The sequence below is a fragment of the Rattus rattus genome, chromosome 2, assembly GCF_011064425.1.
Source record: "Rattus rattus isolate New Zealand chromosome 2, Rrattus_CSIRO_v1, whole genome shotgun sequence".
NCBI classification, from domain to species: domain Eukaryota; kingdom Metazoa; phylum Chordata; class Mammalia; order Rodentia; family Muridae; genus Rattus; species Rattus rattus.
The window spans coordinates 17484755-17499873 of record NC_046155.1 but is presented as its reverse complement, the minus strand read 5'-3'; the positions used below and the strand labels follow the sequence as shown (position 1 = coordinate 17499873).

The 15119-nt window shown below is 44.4% G+C and overlaps 1 protein-coding gene across 1 annotated transcript; it reads right to left on the bottom strand.

Moving 5' to 3' along the window:
• Positions 1 to 4532: 4532 nt before the first annotated feature.
• Positions 4533 to 11959, bottom strand: Rfk (riboflavin kinase). Its single transcript, XM_032891691.1, has 4 exons — positions 11592 to 11959; positions 10654 to 10805; positions 7030 to 7132; positions 4533 to 6176 (listed from the first exon to the last, which is right to left on the bottom strand). Exons 1-4 carry the CDS (start codon positions 11671 to 11673, stop codon positions 6046 to 6048), a joined length of 468 nt encoding a protein of 155 aa, XP_032747582.1. The 5' UTR covers positions 11674 to 11959; the 3' UTR covers positions 4533 to 6045.
• Between the last annotated feature and the right edge of the window lie 3160 nt (positions 11960 to 15119).

Sequence of the window (15119 nt, the reverse complement as noted above, 5' to 3'; positions counted from 1 at the left end):
CAGCAGAATATCACTTGAACTTTTTTGCATTTTTTCTATGGAGTCATGACAAACAGAGTTCAGCCACAAAATGTAAAGTGAACCAATACATGTGTGTCCTTAGCGAAGAATCCTTCATCATCTGTCCTTTGATGGGTCTGCTTTAGCAAACATCCTTTCACCTATGTCCACTTCAGGAAAACATTCCTACACAAGTTTGCCCCAACAAAACACCATGACGTTGGGTGCCATCCATAGCAGTACCCAAGTAGTCCACTCTATTTGTTCCCGGCAGCACATTCCTTGCTACCAGCTCCAATGTTCTGGGTTCCCAAGTGAAAGACACATACACACAGCCTTTATATCTATATATGCCTTAAATAGCTCAAAGCTGGGCCACTTCCTGACGCAGCTAATCTATCTCCCTCCAATATTCCCATTACTTATTAAAATCTGTATTCCATCCTAGCTGCCCTAGACCCAGTTGGGCAGTTCTCTTGGGGCCAGTCTTCCATGGCTCCTACATGAAGGCTATACTCTGTCCCACACCTTCTCAGGCATGGAGTCTTGGTTCTCCTTTTCCCTGCATGAAGGATCTCCTTCCTCCTCTTCATCTTCCTCTTCCTCTCCCTCTCCCCCTCCTCTCCCTCTCCCCATCCTCCTTCTCTCCCTCCCCCTCCCCTCTCTCTCTTCTTCTGTTCCTTGCCAGGGAATCCTAAGTCCCGCCTGTCTCCCCATCTAGCCATTGGTCACCTGCAACCTTATTTACCAATCAAACCAACTGAAGGTTCCCACAATGTCTTACATCTGGACCTGTGGATTCCCATGCAATTTGTGGGACCCAAATTAACATGATACAAGTATCATTAGATTAAACCCACAACCATTAAGTTTCCACTTCAGTGCTTCCTTTAAGCAGTCTCCCAAGAGGCCCTTCAGACCCCAGGATGCTGGAAACCTTTTCTCTGCCCCTTTCTGCATCACTTCCTTTTTAGAGGCAACCATCTTAGAATGGGGTCTCCTTGAGGATCAGCCTTCCCACCATATCTGTCTGATTTCAGTGTACCAGACCCTGCACTGAAAGTGAAAAAGCTCACCTTCATCTGTGACTATTTTCTATGAAGATCTGGATAGAACTACATGAAAACCTCATGTCCCATTCTCAATAGACCCAGTTGCTGGGAGCATGAATAAAGCACACTGCTCCACCTCTTTCCCATTTCTCCCTGCACTATTTCAGATATAGAAGGCGGAGATGGGCAGGAGGGGTTCAGTCTTGTAACATGCGCAAATACATGAAAAGGTATATCTATGAACTTATCACACTTACGGGCTAATGTGTGTACTAATGTCCTCTCAGAAAAGCCATGCCTGGAATCTTAATACACACAAGACCAACTAAGGTCTTACTCAAATCCTATGAATAACACTTGACAATATGATGGGCCCACCAACTTGTCTATCTGGTCATCTGAGTGCCTGGCTTATCAAGGGATCACAAGGCAGAGAACTCCAGACTGTGCCTTGCAACTTGCCTCTGCCTCCAAAGAGGCCTCCTTTGTAGTCTTTTTCCCTCCCCACTGTGAAAATACATGTGATCTGAGCAAATAAGATTGGAATAAAAAACATGTTGTGGCCAGTAGCCAGCCATCAATGGAAAACAGAGCTATTTGGTAAATCGCAGCCAGCTAACTGATACAGCACTCTGTGAACTTATTCAGAATATTCTGACACTGGGGAAAAGGCACAAACAAGCCTGCCATGTCTCAGCACAGACACTCTGAACACGCATGCAGAATCACAGATTCCAGTCAGCCTGGACTACACAGTGGAGACTTTCTTTAAAAACCCAAACAACGCTGGATAGTAGATGAAGTATGGGGGCCTTTTTGTTGTTTTTTGGAGATTTCTATACCTGCCTCCAGTGAGCACCACACTTGGCAGACCTCTGTTTCCCAAAACATTAAAAAACAAAAGTCAAAGGAAATCCACAGGAAGAGAAAGCAGCTGATCAGAGTAAAAGTTCAATTTAAAAACATACTGGAACTTTCGGAACATTATTATCAGGTACTGTTGATTTAAGGAAAGAGATATGAAACTTACACACACACACACACACACACACACACACACACACACACACACACACACACCCCTATTCATTTAACACAAAGACTACATAGACAACCTTTACTGTGAAATGCCTTCAAATCTATAAGGAAAATTACTCCCTGCTCAGCCCCAGAAAAATCATAGAAAACTCAAGTCTAAACAGACCTTTGTCCTGACCTGGAATTCCCTTGAGTAAGTTGGCAGCAGGCAGTATACATAACTCTGGATAGAACCCACACCTCATAACCTACAATGACTTCCAGTCTTTATATCCCCAAAACATTAAAGGTAGCTCTAGAATACACTGAGTAAAAACTAAAATTGGGAGCTGGAGAGATGGTTCAGTAGTTAAGAGTGCTGATTGCTCTTCCAGAGGACCTGGGTTCAAATCCCAGCATTCACACAGTGGCTCAAAACCACCTATAAGGTCAGTCCCAGGACATCTGACACTCTCTTCTGGCTTCCTTGGACATTGTATGCATGTGGTGCACAGACATACATGCAGACATGCACATAAAATAAAAATGAAAATGTTGGCATAAAACTGGAGAATGGGACCTGCAGAGGAAGAAGCAAGCTGACTAATGAAACCCAGGTAGAAGTTTTCACAGTCAGCCACAGTAGCATCCCAGCACTTGGGAAGTTTTAGGTAGCAGTTTATGCTCAAGGTCAGGCTGAGAAATATAACAAAACCCTGTTTCTAATAAGTTAGAACCCAGACCACAAATGGTCAAGCGTTACAAAGGTACCTACTTGACAATCTGCACTCAATCCTAGGACCCACTTGACCAAAGAGAACTCCCAGGGCTATCCTCTGACCCTCACACACACACCATGGTGTACACACCCACCACCCACCCACAACATGCACACATACAGAGGATTATAAAATAAAACAAAACGGCAGGAAACAAGCCAAACAACCTGAGTCTGGTGGTACACACCTTTAATCCTAGAACTTGGGAGGCAGAAGCAGGTGGCTCTCTGGATCCAAGATCAGCAAAGGCTATATACAGAGGACCACCCCAGCCCCATCTCGAACAAGCTAGACCTCATCCTAAGATATACTAAATGTTCTCACCAGAAATAAGTAATGAGAATAAGGGTTCAAGAGGTTGGGGATGGAACTGTTTAGACTGTTTGCCCAGCATGCACGTGACTTGAGGTTTGAGTTGTAGCACAACAGTATTTACTGCCAGTCAGGCAACACTGAGGCACAATGACATCAGTGATTTCCCAAGGGGCCAAGACTACACACATAACAAAATCCTGTGTCAAATGAAAGAGAAACAAAGGACAGAAAGCCAACTCAAACGTTCATCCTGTTTCCCAACTTTCTGAACACACTATAAATTACAGGTGACTTTTTATTCTTGCTTTGGGTTTGGTGCTGAGGATTCAAACCAGGGCTTCACACATGCTAAGTACAGCTGCTACCCCTGAACTACACACACACCTAGCCTGGCCCCTCCCCCTCTTTTTTAAAGATGATCTAGGCTGATCAGGCTGGTCTCCTCAATCTTCAGGGCTGAAGTGCCCTTGTTTCAGCCTCACTAGAGCTCCAGGAGCATGCTACTGTACCAGCATGCCCCAACCTTTATATAGCACGGCTATGCTAATTTCCCTATACACTCATTAGTCCTTGCAAGAACTCTTGACTCTCTGCCATCTCCATCCAGTGTTTCTTCCTTATGATCACATCCTCTTTGACAGGTCTGACTTGTTTCCTAGCTCAGTCTAAAGATGAAACTTGATTTTCCTCTATCAGTCTCACATCTGTCCCAAGTACAAGGGGAACTAGAAGACAACAGCAATTTCATCGGAACAGGAAGACTTTGTCCTTGTAACTTCCAAGCTACCGGTTCTTGCCCATCCCTGTGACATCCTAAGTCCCTACCTGCAAGCTGCCAGGCTATCTCAGGGCTCAGATGAGTGCTGAAAAATAGGCAAGAATGCCCTTCAGCAACGTGTGGGGTTGGTGGCACAAGCCACGGTTACAAAACAGTCTTGAGGATTATAGAGTCAGACAAGACAGGGAGTCAGACTTGTCTGGCTCCTTTAACTCCTAATGGGAACCTTCTTAAGTGTTGACTTTTTGAGGAGTGATATCCTCTGAATCCTTTCCATGTAAAGTCACCTTGCTACAGGGATTTTAAAAGGGGTAGGGGTCTTGGCCAGGCTCCATGCCCACTTTTAATACCAAGATCCAGAAGGAAGACACAGGTGGATCTCTGTACTTTCAAGGCTAGCCAGGTACACAGAGACCTTGTAAGGTCTCTTAGACAGAGGAAAGATCCTTGGAGTGGAGGGACTGAAAGGGAGTCCTTGAAGGCAAAGCTTAAGTCACATGAGCACTATACTTGGAAGGTCTATTCAGGACCATAATTACACCTTAGAGTAACAATCAGCCAGTAAATCTGAAACAGATACAGGATTCGAGCTGACAGGGGAAAAGGAAAAGAATAACAGTCAAACTTTATTCCAAGGTCTGCAAACATTCAGACTAATCAAAGTGGTACTGTAATTTCTTATAATACATCAATAATACAGTTTTTGAAGTCTAGAGAATGAACTAAGCCCTAAACCACATACCATATAATTCCAAAGTAACAACTGTTAACAATGTGACATTAGCCATGAACATTACTTAATGAGGACATAATTAACAAGCTATTCTTACTTAAGGCTTCCTTTTAATATGAAATTTCCAACATCAAAAATTCTATTTTGAAGGCTAAGGATGTTGCTCAGTCATAGAACACATTCACAGGGCTGCCCCAGCAAATCTCACGCCATTCAACAACTAACTCAACGCACTGATGACCCCAAAGCAATTGGTCGTCCAATGTCAACCTTCTGCCAGCATAGGCAACTCAAGCCAATTCAGTGAGAAACCAGGCGATATAAAGATACGTGGCTAAAACTCTCTCCACTTCTGATGCTGCAAAGGCTTTAGATGAGTATTAAATTACATTTAAGTACTTGGTCATAGAGAACTATTTTTACTTTGAAAACATAGGACCACACTGTTAAAAAAAAAAAAAAGACAGAGCCGGGTTGGGTAGGAACTGGCTGGGTCCGTTTCAATTCCAAGCAAGTCTATAAATACAGCTTCTTTTATTTTTCTTAAAACACAAAGCATACTTGCATCTGACTACCACTTAGTTCTGAGCAGAATGGCACATCTACGAGCAGTCTCTATGCCACATGGTTGTCGAATATGCCAAACGGGAAGAAAATAAACCAAAGTCATAAAAAGGTGAAAGAGCAAAAACATCTACTCTTCAAAAAGGCGACACATAGAAGTCATATGGCTTAAAAAAGTAAAGGGGGCCAGGAGCCTTGCTCGGTGGTCACACTTGCCTACCATGTAAGTCACTGGGTTGGATCCTCAGTACTGTGCAGAAAAGCCCTGGTGCGGGACCATCAAGGGCACTTCAACCTGAAGTTAACTCCACACAGAGCATTAGGACACTACCAGGAAGTGACCGCATAAGGAATGAGTGACTCACGGCTCACGAAAGTTTGAAGGACTGTAAAAATATATTAATGCACAAAGTAATAGATTTCCCTCCTTGGCTAAGCTGTGTAAGTGGTGCGTTTCCTGGAAAGCGTCTGTTCAGCAGTCCATGCTTGTCAGGCTTGCCAGTGCCAGCACACATGGTCACAAGAACTATGGCCAGTCCTCATTTTCCTTAGTAACTTGCTTTTCCACCCACACTCACAGACTTTATTTTCATTACAAGACACTAGCTTTCTAGTGCTACACTTTAATCAACACATTACATTTAAAGCCTTGATTTCTGAATGAATCTTTTTCTATGCAACATAATGGAGTTAACTGCTGGAGACCCCTTGACAGCTACAAGGAAACGCTTGATTTAAACTGTGATCAAGATGAGACTGTATCAGAAGCGCTGAGACACTAGTGGGTGGGCAGCTACGAGCCTTTCATCAGTGGCCATTCATAATTTTGCTTTTAGAAACTTGGAAGAAATTGTCATCTTTGAGTTTCAAATGTTCTGGTATATCCAGTTGTTTTTTAGCTTCTTCAATATCACCTTGAATCGCAGAAATAAGTGACTCTGGAAAAAAAGGAAGAAGATAAATGTCTAATAATACGTGTTACTACTCCTTTGCTCAGCCCCTCCTAAAAACACAGACTAAGCACAATAGCCATAGCTCTCGGAAAAGACAGGGACTCAGTCAATGTTGCTACCGTCTTTTTCTCCAGCGAAAGCAGTGTTACATAAAGTGTCTCTTGTAACGAGACCCCTCACATCTCAAGGTTTAATTGTCACAGTACACCAACAGGCACCTGAAGACACTGAAAACGCATTTCTAATTACTGTTTCTTACACTTCCAGCACCTACTGCCCAGCCAGCCTTGCAGGGTCAGATGCCAGGTGCCACCACTCACTACTTATGACCTGGGTGTCTCCTGGAACTCAGGTACTAGAAACTAAGTCCTTAAGGTTGAAGGTATTTGGGAATGGAAGCTTTGGGCAGTGGGCCAGGAGGGCAGAATGGAATCCTGAGTATAGAGAATGGCTTTGATACAAGAGTGAGCTCTTCTTAGCTCTCTTCGCTCTACCCTGCGATGCCTACCCACAGAGGCAGCAAAAAGGCCCTTACCAAGTACCATACACATGCTCCTATCGTGCTCTTGACTCCAGAACTATGAATCACAAACACACCTGGCACTAGGTCAGAACAACAGAAGACAGACTAAGGCAATTGACTTAGTCTCTCTGTGTGGCAACTTCCTTATCAACAAGATGGGGATGACAACAGCCCACATGGCTACTGAGGGTGAGAGATTAAATTGTATATTTAAAATAGTGCTTAACATGCATTAAAGGTGCTCAAATATATGCCTGTCACCGTACCTACCCAGTAGTAGTTGCAATAGTATTGAAGATTAATATAAACTCTTACCTAAAGAATCAAAGTTCTTTTCAGGTCTGAGGTAGCCAACAATGGCCACATTGAGAATCTCCCCATAAAAGTCCTCTTTGAAGGTATGGATGATATGGGTTTCCTACAGACAAAATTGTTGAAAAGGATTACAACAGTTGGGGTGGGGTGGGATGGGGCTGTAGAGATGGCTCAATAATAACCAGTTAAAAGGATCCTCTTCCAGAAGACCCAGGTTTGACTCCCAAGATCTAGAGGTCTAGAGTGAGTTCCTGTGAGGGCTACACCACAGAGAAAACCTATGTTGAAAAAAACAGAAACAACAAAAACAAAACCGAACAAAAAACAAAACCCCCAAGTTAATCCAGTTGGTTTCAACTCTTTCCTCCTTCCCCTCTGGGGATCAAACTCACAGTCTTTCATTCACTGGGTAAGCACTCCAAAGATCTACACACTAGAAATACCCTGGGCCTTTGCAGGCAGCCGTGGTTGCAGCCCAGGGTGGCCCTGAGCTCCCCTAGCTCCTGCCTCCTGGGGACTAAGACTGAGACAGCACCTCCAGGCTGCTTCAAGCCTTTAGCTATGGCTAACAAAGGAGCCTCAGCGGCTACACTTCTTGCCCATCCTCTCAATTTAGAGGGAAGTACTTGGCACACATTCTCTTTATATCTGCATTTCAAAGAGACCCTTAAAAACAAGAGCAACATAAAAACCAAGCTTCTCTAAAACTGACGAGGTCAAACCAAAAGTATCCAGGGAAACCTGAAAAGACAACTGGGGAATTTACACTAAGAATCAGGCCTAGGGCAGGAGAGACGGCTCAGTGGTTAAGAGCACTGACTGCTCTTCTGGAGGTCCTGAGTTCAAATCCCAGCAACCACATGGTGGCTCACAACCATCTGTAATGGGATCCGATGCACTCTTCTGGTGTGTCTGAAAACAGCTACAGTGTACTCATATAAATAAAATAAATAGATCTTTGAAAAAAAACTTAAAAAGAATCAGGTCTGCACTAGCCTGCACTCCACTCTGCACTGCACTCTTGATTCCAGCGTCTTGAGAGGCCGTGGCAAGAGGATCTTCCCTGTCTGGGTTCCAGGGCAAATTCATGGCCAGCCTATGTAATTTACTGAAGCCATCTCAAATAAAAAAAAAAAAGGGGGGGGGGGCACTTGGATGCGGCTGGATTTGTTAGGTTTGGGCAAGGTCTCAGGCTCACTTGGGAAGAGGTGTTATAATCCTATGAACAGTCAGATGCCCAAGGGCCCAAGGACAGACATCAGCTCCTGCAATCCCAGCACTCAGGAGCTCAGCAAGATTGAGCTATGGAGAACCTTTCTTAAAAACAGGTGAGATGGCTGTGGGTAGAGGTGGTTGGCACCAATCTAGATCTGAGTTTGATCCCCAATTAGATTATTAAAAACACTAGCTATAAAAGAAAATCAGCTTGGCTGTATTAAAATTAATAGGACAAAACTATTAGGGCAATTCATTCCTCATAGATGGCTGATATGGACAAATAACAATATTAAAAGTAAACAGCCTGCCCTGAACTGCATGAGCACCCTGATCATGGGCAACTGAGTTTCTATCAGAAGAATTCAAGGCATGAAGTCCAGAAATGGGCTTGATAATATTATTTCTGTTATCTGAGTAGCTTACAAAGGAAATGAAATAACCTCTCTTCCCTTTTCTTTCCTCTTCCCACATAATAACAGGTGAGTGTTCTCATATAAACTTTTTCTTATCTCTCCAACAATTTTCAGCCCACTAATAATCAACACAACGGTAGGGGCTTAAACTCTGTTGGAGTTCATGGTCATTACTATATCTATTACAGCAGTTCTCAGCCTGGGGGCTTGTCCCCTTGGCAAACCTCTATCTCCAAAAATATTTACATTATGATTCATAACCATAGCAAACTTATAGTTATAGTAACAATGAAAATACTTTTATGGTTGGGTGTCACCACAACACAAGGAACTGTATTAAAGGGTCACAGCATTAGGGAGCTTGAGAACCACTGATCTGTTACATCAGCATTTTTACTCTGCAGTTTTCCGTGACACGCTTCTCTCTTATTAACTCCTCAAAGTTAAAAGTTTAGCACAGGCCTGGCTGGCACTCAGGAGGCAGAAGATGGTTCAGGAGTTCAGGGTCAGCTGGGGTTATAAGCAAGACCATAAAATGAAACTCTACCACTAACTCTGCTTTTTCTCTACACTTGAGCTATAAAAGATTAACCCAAATCTAACAAGAAGTATGTAAGCTCTGGGGGAAAGTAGGGCAGAAAAAAAGACTATACCCTCAAGGTGATTTAGAGAGAGGGGCCAGGAGGCGGGCTAAGTGGAAAGCTGACCTAGTACACTGCACTGCTGGATATGAAGCCTAGTTCAGTTCCCAGCAACGCGGGGAAGAAAGAAAAAAGAGGAGAGAACAGGGATGAGGTTAAACCACACTACAGTAAGCAGTGTATCTTAGGGCAATCAATGATGCAAAGAAAGGCTTTTTAAAGAGCCGCACTTTTGAGTCTGTTCAGTGGCCCATGCTTGTAATCCTGGTACTTGGAAGGCTAAACAAGGCGTGATGGCACATGCCTTAATCCCAGGCTGGAGAGAGAGGTGCAGGTGGAGACGGGGGCAGAGGCAGGTGGGTGGATCTCTCCAAGCCAGGTAAGGTTACACAGTGACACAACTGTCATCTAGCACAAGGGAGGCTCGAGCAAGAGACTCAAAAGCGTGAGCCACGGTTTTCCTGTGTCAACAGAAAAATGACCGAGTAAAACAGGTAATTTTGAGGGATGTGGAAATGCCCACTTTTAGGACATACTGAAAACAAAGTCCTTCCTTCTGGCAATCACTCTATTTTGAGATAGGATCTCACAGTACAATCCTGGTGCTATTCCTCATCCTCCTGCACTGGGGACTGATGACAGTCATGTCCAACAGTGTGGTTGCAGCGGTCACTTTAAATCAAAATGGAGGGCTGAGGTGACCGCTCAGCAGTTAACAGCACATAAGGACCCGAGTTTGGTTCCCAGCATCCAAGCTGGACAGCTCAGGTCAACTCCAGCTCCAGTGGATCCAACCTTTCTGGTCTCCATGGGCACCTGAGCTCATGTGCACATTCACATAGACACAAAAATATTTAATTTAAAAGGACTACAGTTGTCCATCAAAAAGCAGAGAGGTTATTACGAAAACCTAATCCAACTATATACTCCTTATGAGACTCTTTATTCAAAGAAACAGAGAGTAAAACCATGGGGGAAAATATTCCATTGAAATAAAAGTAAATAAATGCTTGTGGAGTGGGGGTGGGTGGGTGGAGGATATGAGTGGAAGTGTAAGATAGCATATGGACCAGGCTACTTTTTTCCCCTGTTGTTTGTCTGATGGATTAGGATCTCTCTCCTAGTCTTGACTGTCCTAGAACTATATATACCAGTGTGGCCTTGAACTCAGAGATCCAACGATCTCTACAACCCAAGTGCTGAGATTAAAGGTGTGTGACACCACACCCAGTCTGTTCCCGAACTCTCTCTCAGCCTACGAAGTATGCCACCTCCTCTGGCAATACTTAGAAACCCTTAAAGTAAGCTGAGGAGTCCTGAGTGCATTTAAAAGAGCAAGATGTGACTCTTACCATGGACTTCTTCACATTCTTGTAGTATGGATTCCATCCTATGCTCACCACCATTTTATGGACCTCTCCACTCCCAACGCTGGCCCAGCCGTAATAGATGCCAGTGGACACATCAGCTGGAAGATTGTCTACTACTTGTTCAGGAAAATTGGCTAAAGAAAAGTAAATAGATATTCATTGCTAAAGCATCACATTAAATACTGATTAAAAGCACATTAAAAGGTTAGCCTCAATCATTACACTACCGGGATCTTTTTTTCTAAGGCTACCACTCCAACCCTCCACATTCTGACTTGAATTTCTTCTTTTCAGACAGCTCAAGTTAGAAATGAGAAACAAGTGTATGAATCTCTCAAAAAAAAAAAAAAAAGCCACACGAAAATGCCCAAGTGGAAGCAAAGACACAAAATAAACGCGGAGGTTCATTGGAAATTACCCATCTAATCCCACTCAGGAGGCTAGTCCCAGAGCTTCAGGAAGTAGGCAGAAGCCTGGGAAACCGAGCGAGACCCCATCTATTTGTATTTTAACACAAACAAAAAGTCCCTGCTCTTTCCTAGTAACGCTCCTAAGTGGGCTGACTCACTTAAAAAGATCCTTATTTTCAAAATACACAACCCCAAATCCCAAATACAAAGGTTGATTTAGTAAGTCAAGGAACATCTCAGGATATCATTTTTAAGAGTGGGCAATCAAGTCTTGATTACTAAAACCTACATAGACTAGATAAACGTTGGCTCCTAGAACTACCCGTGTTGTCACTGAACACTACAGAGTAACATCAGAAGAATAGAACTTTCAACACCTTGAGAGTTCGGCCAATTCAACCTGCAGTACCTTCCAAGACAGGGCTCCGCAGCTCGTCGCTAGCAGCAGGAGCGAGGCTACCGGGTTCCCTGCCTACGGCCCAGAGCTCCACGGCCTCGCGACGCGCTCACCTGTGGGGATGCCCAGTTGCTTGGAGCCGCGGCCGAAGCCACGCACCACCTGACCTCGGCAGAAGAACGGCAGGCTCCTCATGACGCTGACCTCGGAGGACGCGGGCTGCTCCTCGCTCCGTGCCTGCGACGGAGCCGCCGTGAGTGCGGCACTCCGGCCCGGACCAGCCGGGGATTCCGCGGGAGCTGGGCCGGCGGAGCGGGACACCCGCCGCTACCGGTGCCTGCCCGCAGGACAGCCGCCAGCCGCCAAGAACCCAGCGGTCTCTCGGTCGGAATTGCGACAACCGCAGAGAACGCACAGATCTGCGGCCCAGGCGACCGGCCTGCTCGGCTTCCGTTGCTCAGTCAGGCTAGCCCCGCCCCCGCCGTTGCGGCTCCGCCTAGAGGCCTCGCCCATCTTAGCGTCGTTGTGGAGGCGACCAACCTCGTCCCCGGTACAACCCCTGCAGTTGAGGCCCCGCCCTTGCCGCTGTGGCCCCGCCCTCACCCGTGGCCCAGCCTTTAATTGTAGCCTTTTCAGCTTTTCAGTTTAGGCTTTGCTGAAAGAAGCGTTGCTCACAAAATAACTTAAGTTGTTCTATTTTCCTCCACGATTCTGAATAAAATTCCGCCCAGTCTTTGCAGCCTCTTTTCCCCCCTAGTATGTAACTCTGAGAATGTTCAGCTGATCTCAAGAATGTTTTCTCTATACTGGCACAAAGGGGACATTCTTGGAAAAGTTTCATTTCCTTGACTCTAGTACACTAACACAAAAGAGGTATTTGTAGCTGACTGCGAACAACCAAATGAGATAACTCACTACCCTCGGATCAGCATAAAACAAGTATTTATTGAAAGAAGAAAGCATACTGCAAGGATGCTAGGGAATTAAGGACTACGGACTGTAACACCAGGCCCCATAGGAAACAGTAAACAGTCTAACAGAAGTATTTAGAAAAGGTTAAACAACTGTGGCTGTGAGCTCACGCTAGCCCTAGACAAACCGGAATTTGAATGCAGATCCTGCTTCCTGCTGATGTATGGAAACCACTTAATAGAAGGATCTGTGTGAGGGGGTAGGGGGGCTAGGGAGGGGGCGCTGATATTGGGATGTAAAGTGAATAAATAAATTTTAAAAACAGAAAAAGGAAACTACTTAACAGATTCCCTGGCAATATTAAAAGTGAGCCAGGCATGGTGATGTGTTGCATGAAATATTAAAAATCATCCCACGTTAATACCAGTTAGCATAGTCTGCCAGCCTCCAGGGTCTCCATGGTCCCCAGGCAGCGACCACCCAACTTGAAGTTCTCCTGCTGGGATTCTGGGCACATTCCTTGCCATCTGCCCCCCTGTGGTTAGCTGTCACAAATCCCTACAACCCAGTAAAATCAAAACTCTAGAGGCTTGTAATTTATCAGTCATTTATATCAGTAAATTCTCAACCCACAAAAGGCCCGTACAATGAACTAAGAGCCAATCGGTATTGATATAAGCTGCCCACCTAGATTGGACAAATTGTCCTGAATTAATCCATCCCTTCTATGATATTCATAGCTAAAAACTGTGGCTATCTAAAGCCTGGAGAATGTGGGTCATCCTTCTTTTCCTCCATCTTCCTTCCTTCTCCTTGTCTCTCCCTATCTCAAAACTCTCAGTGGTACATACCTATAATTCCAGGAGTCAGATACTGAGGCCAGCATGAACTACACAGACCTGAGAAACTAAGAATGTAATAACTTATGGTTGTTATCATGCTCATTGTATGGAGGGATGAGGCATAAACCTCTGGTTTAGGGTGGGCTGTTGCTTTATTTTTTTCTTTCTTTGTCTGCGGTGGTGACAATGTTATAGGGTCTCTATTCCAGACTGGCCTGGAGCTCACAATTCTGCCTCAGTCTTCTGTGTGCTGAGATTATAGGCATGTACTAACACAACTGAATAAGAATGTTTTTACTGCTGTTTTCCAGGTATCCCTAATTCCAAATAGTTGATATGTTAGAATCATAGTTTTCAGTTTTTTCATCCTGTGTGATAAAGCACACATGGAAGGGAGACCCTGATACCTCAGGCTGGGTTTTATGCCCCCAAGTCCATGCTCTAAGGAAGTGAGAGAACTGCAATAAAATGATGAATAAAGTTTTGTATGTTTTTTTTCAAGGTGGGGTTTCTCTGTATAGCCCTGGCTGTCCTGGAACTTGCACTGTAGACCAGACTGGTCTTGAATTCAGAGATCTGCCTGCTTCTGCCTCCTGAATTAAATCTGGGATTAAAAAGGTAAGGGTGCATCCCCATGCCTAGCTTAAGATGTTTTTTGAGAAATAAAATAGGAAGGATGTGGGTTCAAGGCTAGCCTGGTCTATAAAGTTCCAGATCAGTCAAGGCTAGACAGAGAAGCCCTGTCTCAAAAAAACCAAAAGAAAAAGAAAAAGAAGGAAGGAAAACAGATGCTAAGTGTGTATCACACTCTCTCATCTAACTTTAAGGCTTGGTTTACTATGTAGCCCTGGCTGGCATGAACTTATTGTTTAGACCAAAATGGCCTTGGTCTAAACAGAGGTCTGCCTACCTCTTTCTCCCACCATGCCCAGCAAGATCCATCTTCATGCAACTATTGACATGTGTTCCTACAGATGCTTACTGTGTGCTAGTATAGGTAGATATGGAAAAGAAAATTGTGATTCATTTCAAAAATGGGGGCCGGGAGTGCTTGCAGACACTCAGATGCGTAGGCCATGTGATTGATCAGTTTTCATATTCATTAATAGTGTTCCGATGAATTTCTGTTCAGGAGATGCGTTACCCGAGCCTTTTTTTTTTTTTTTTTTATTAACTTGAGTATTTTTATATACATTTCGAGTGTTATTCCTTTCCCGGTTTCAGACAAACATCCCCTCCCCCTCCCCTTCCTTACGGGTGTTCCCTCCCCACCCTCCCCCATTGCCCCTCCCCCCACAGTCTAGTTCACTGGGGTTCAGTCTAGCAGGACCCAGGGCTTCCCCTTCCACTGTTACCGAGCCTTCTTAGTCACCATTTCTTTTGCAAATCTAGAGTTGAGAGAGTTTAGCTGTCAAGTTTAGTGCTTTTAAACATAAAACATTATCCAAAATATTTCTATTGCTCCTTCCGAATTGCCCTTGCAGCACCCGGCCTCTGCTTGCAGGGAAGGGGACCCTGGAGGGAAGGGGACCCTGGAGGGAAGGGGAACCTAAAGGGAAAGAGACCCTCTGGCAGAGTTGTCTCTTCAGGAAGAAATGTCACCATGACAGTAAACTGGGAACTAGTAAGGGAAAAGATAGTCCTTCTTCAATGAACAATTTAAAATGGACCTAAAACAAAATTTAATATTAAGAAAATAAACATCAATTAAAAATAGAAAATACCAGACTGGGTGGTATATATCGTTAAACGCAGCACTAGGGTGGATAGCTCTCAGTTCAGGGACAGGCAAGGCTACATGGTGAGACTTCGTCTCAAACAAAAAGATAAGGAGACAACACTACATACCCAACTGCTAATACCCAACATGCTGATAACATTAGCTAC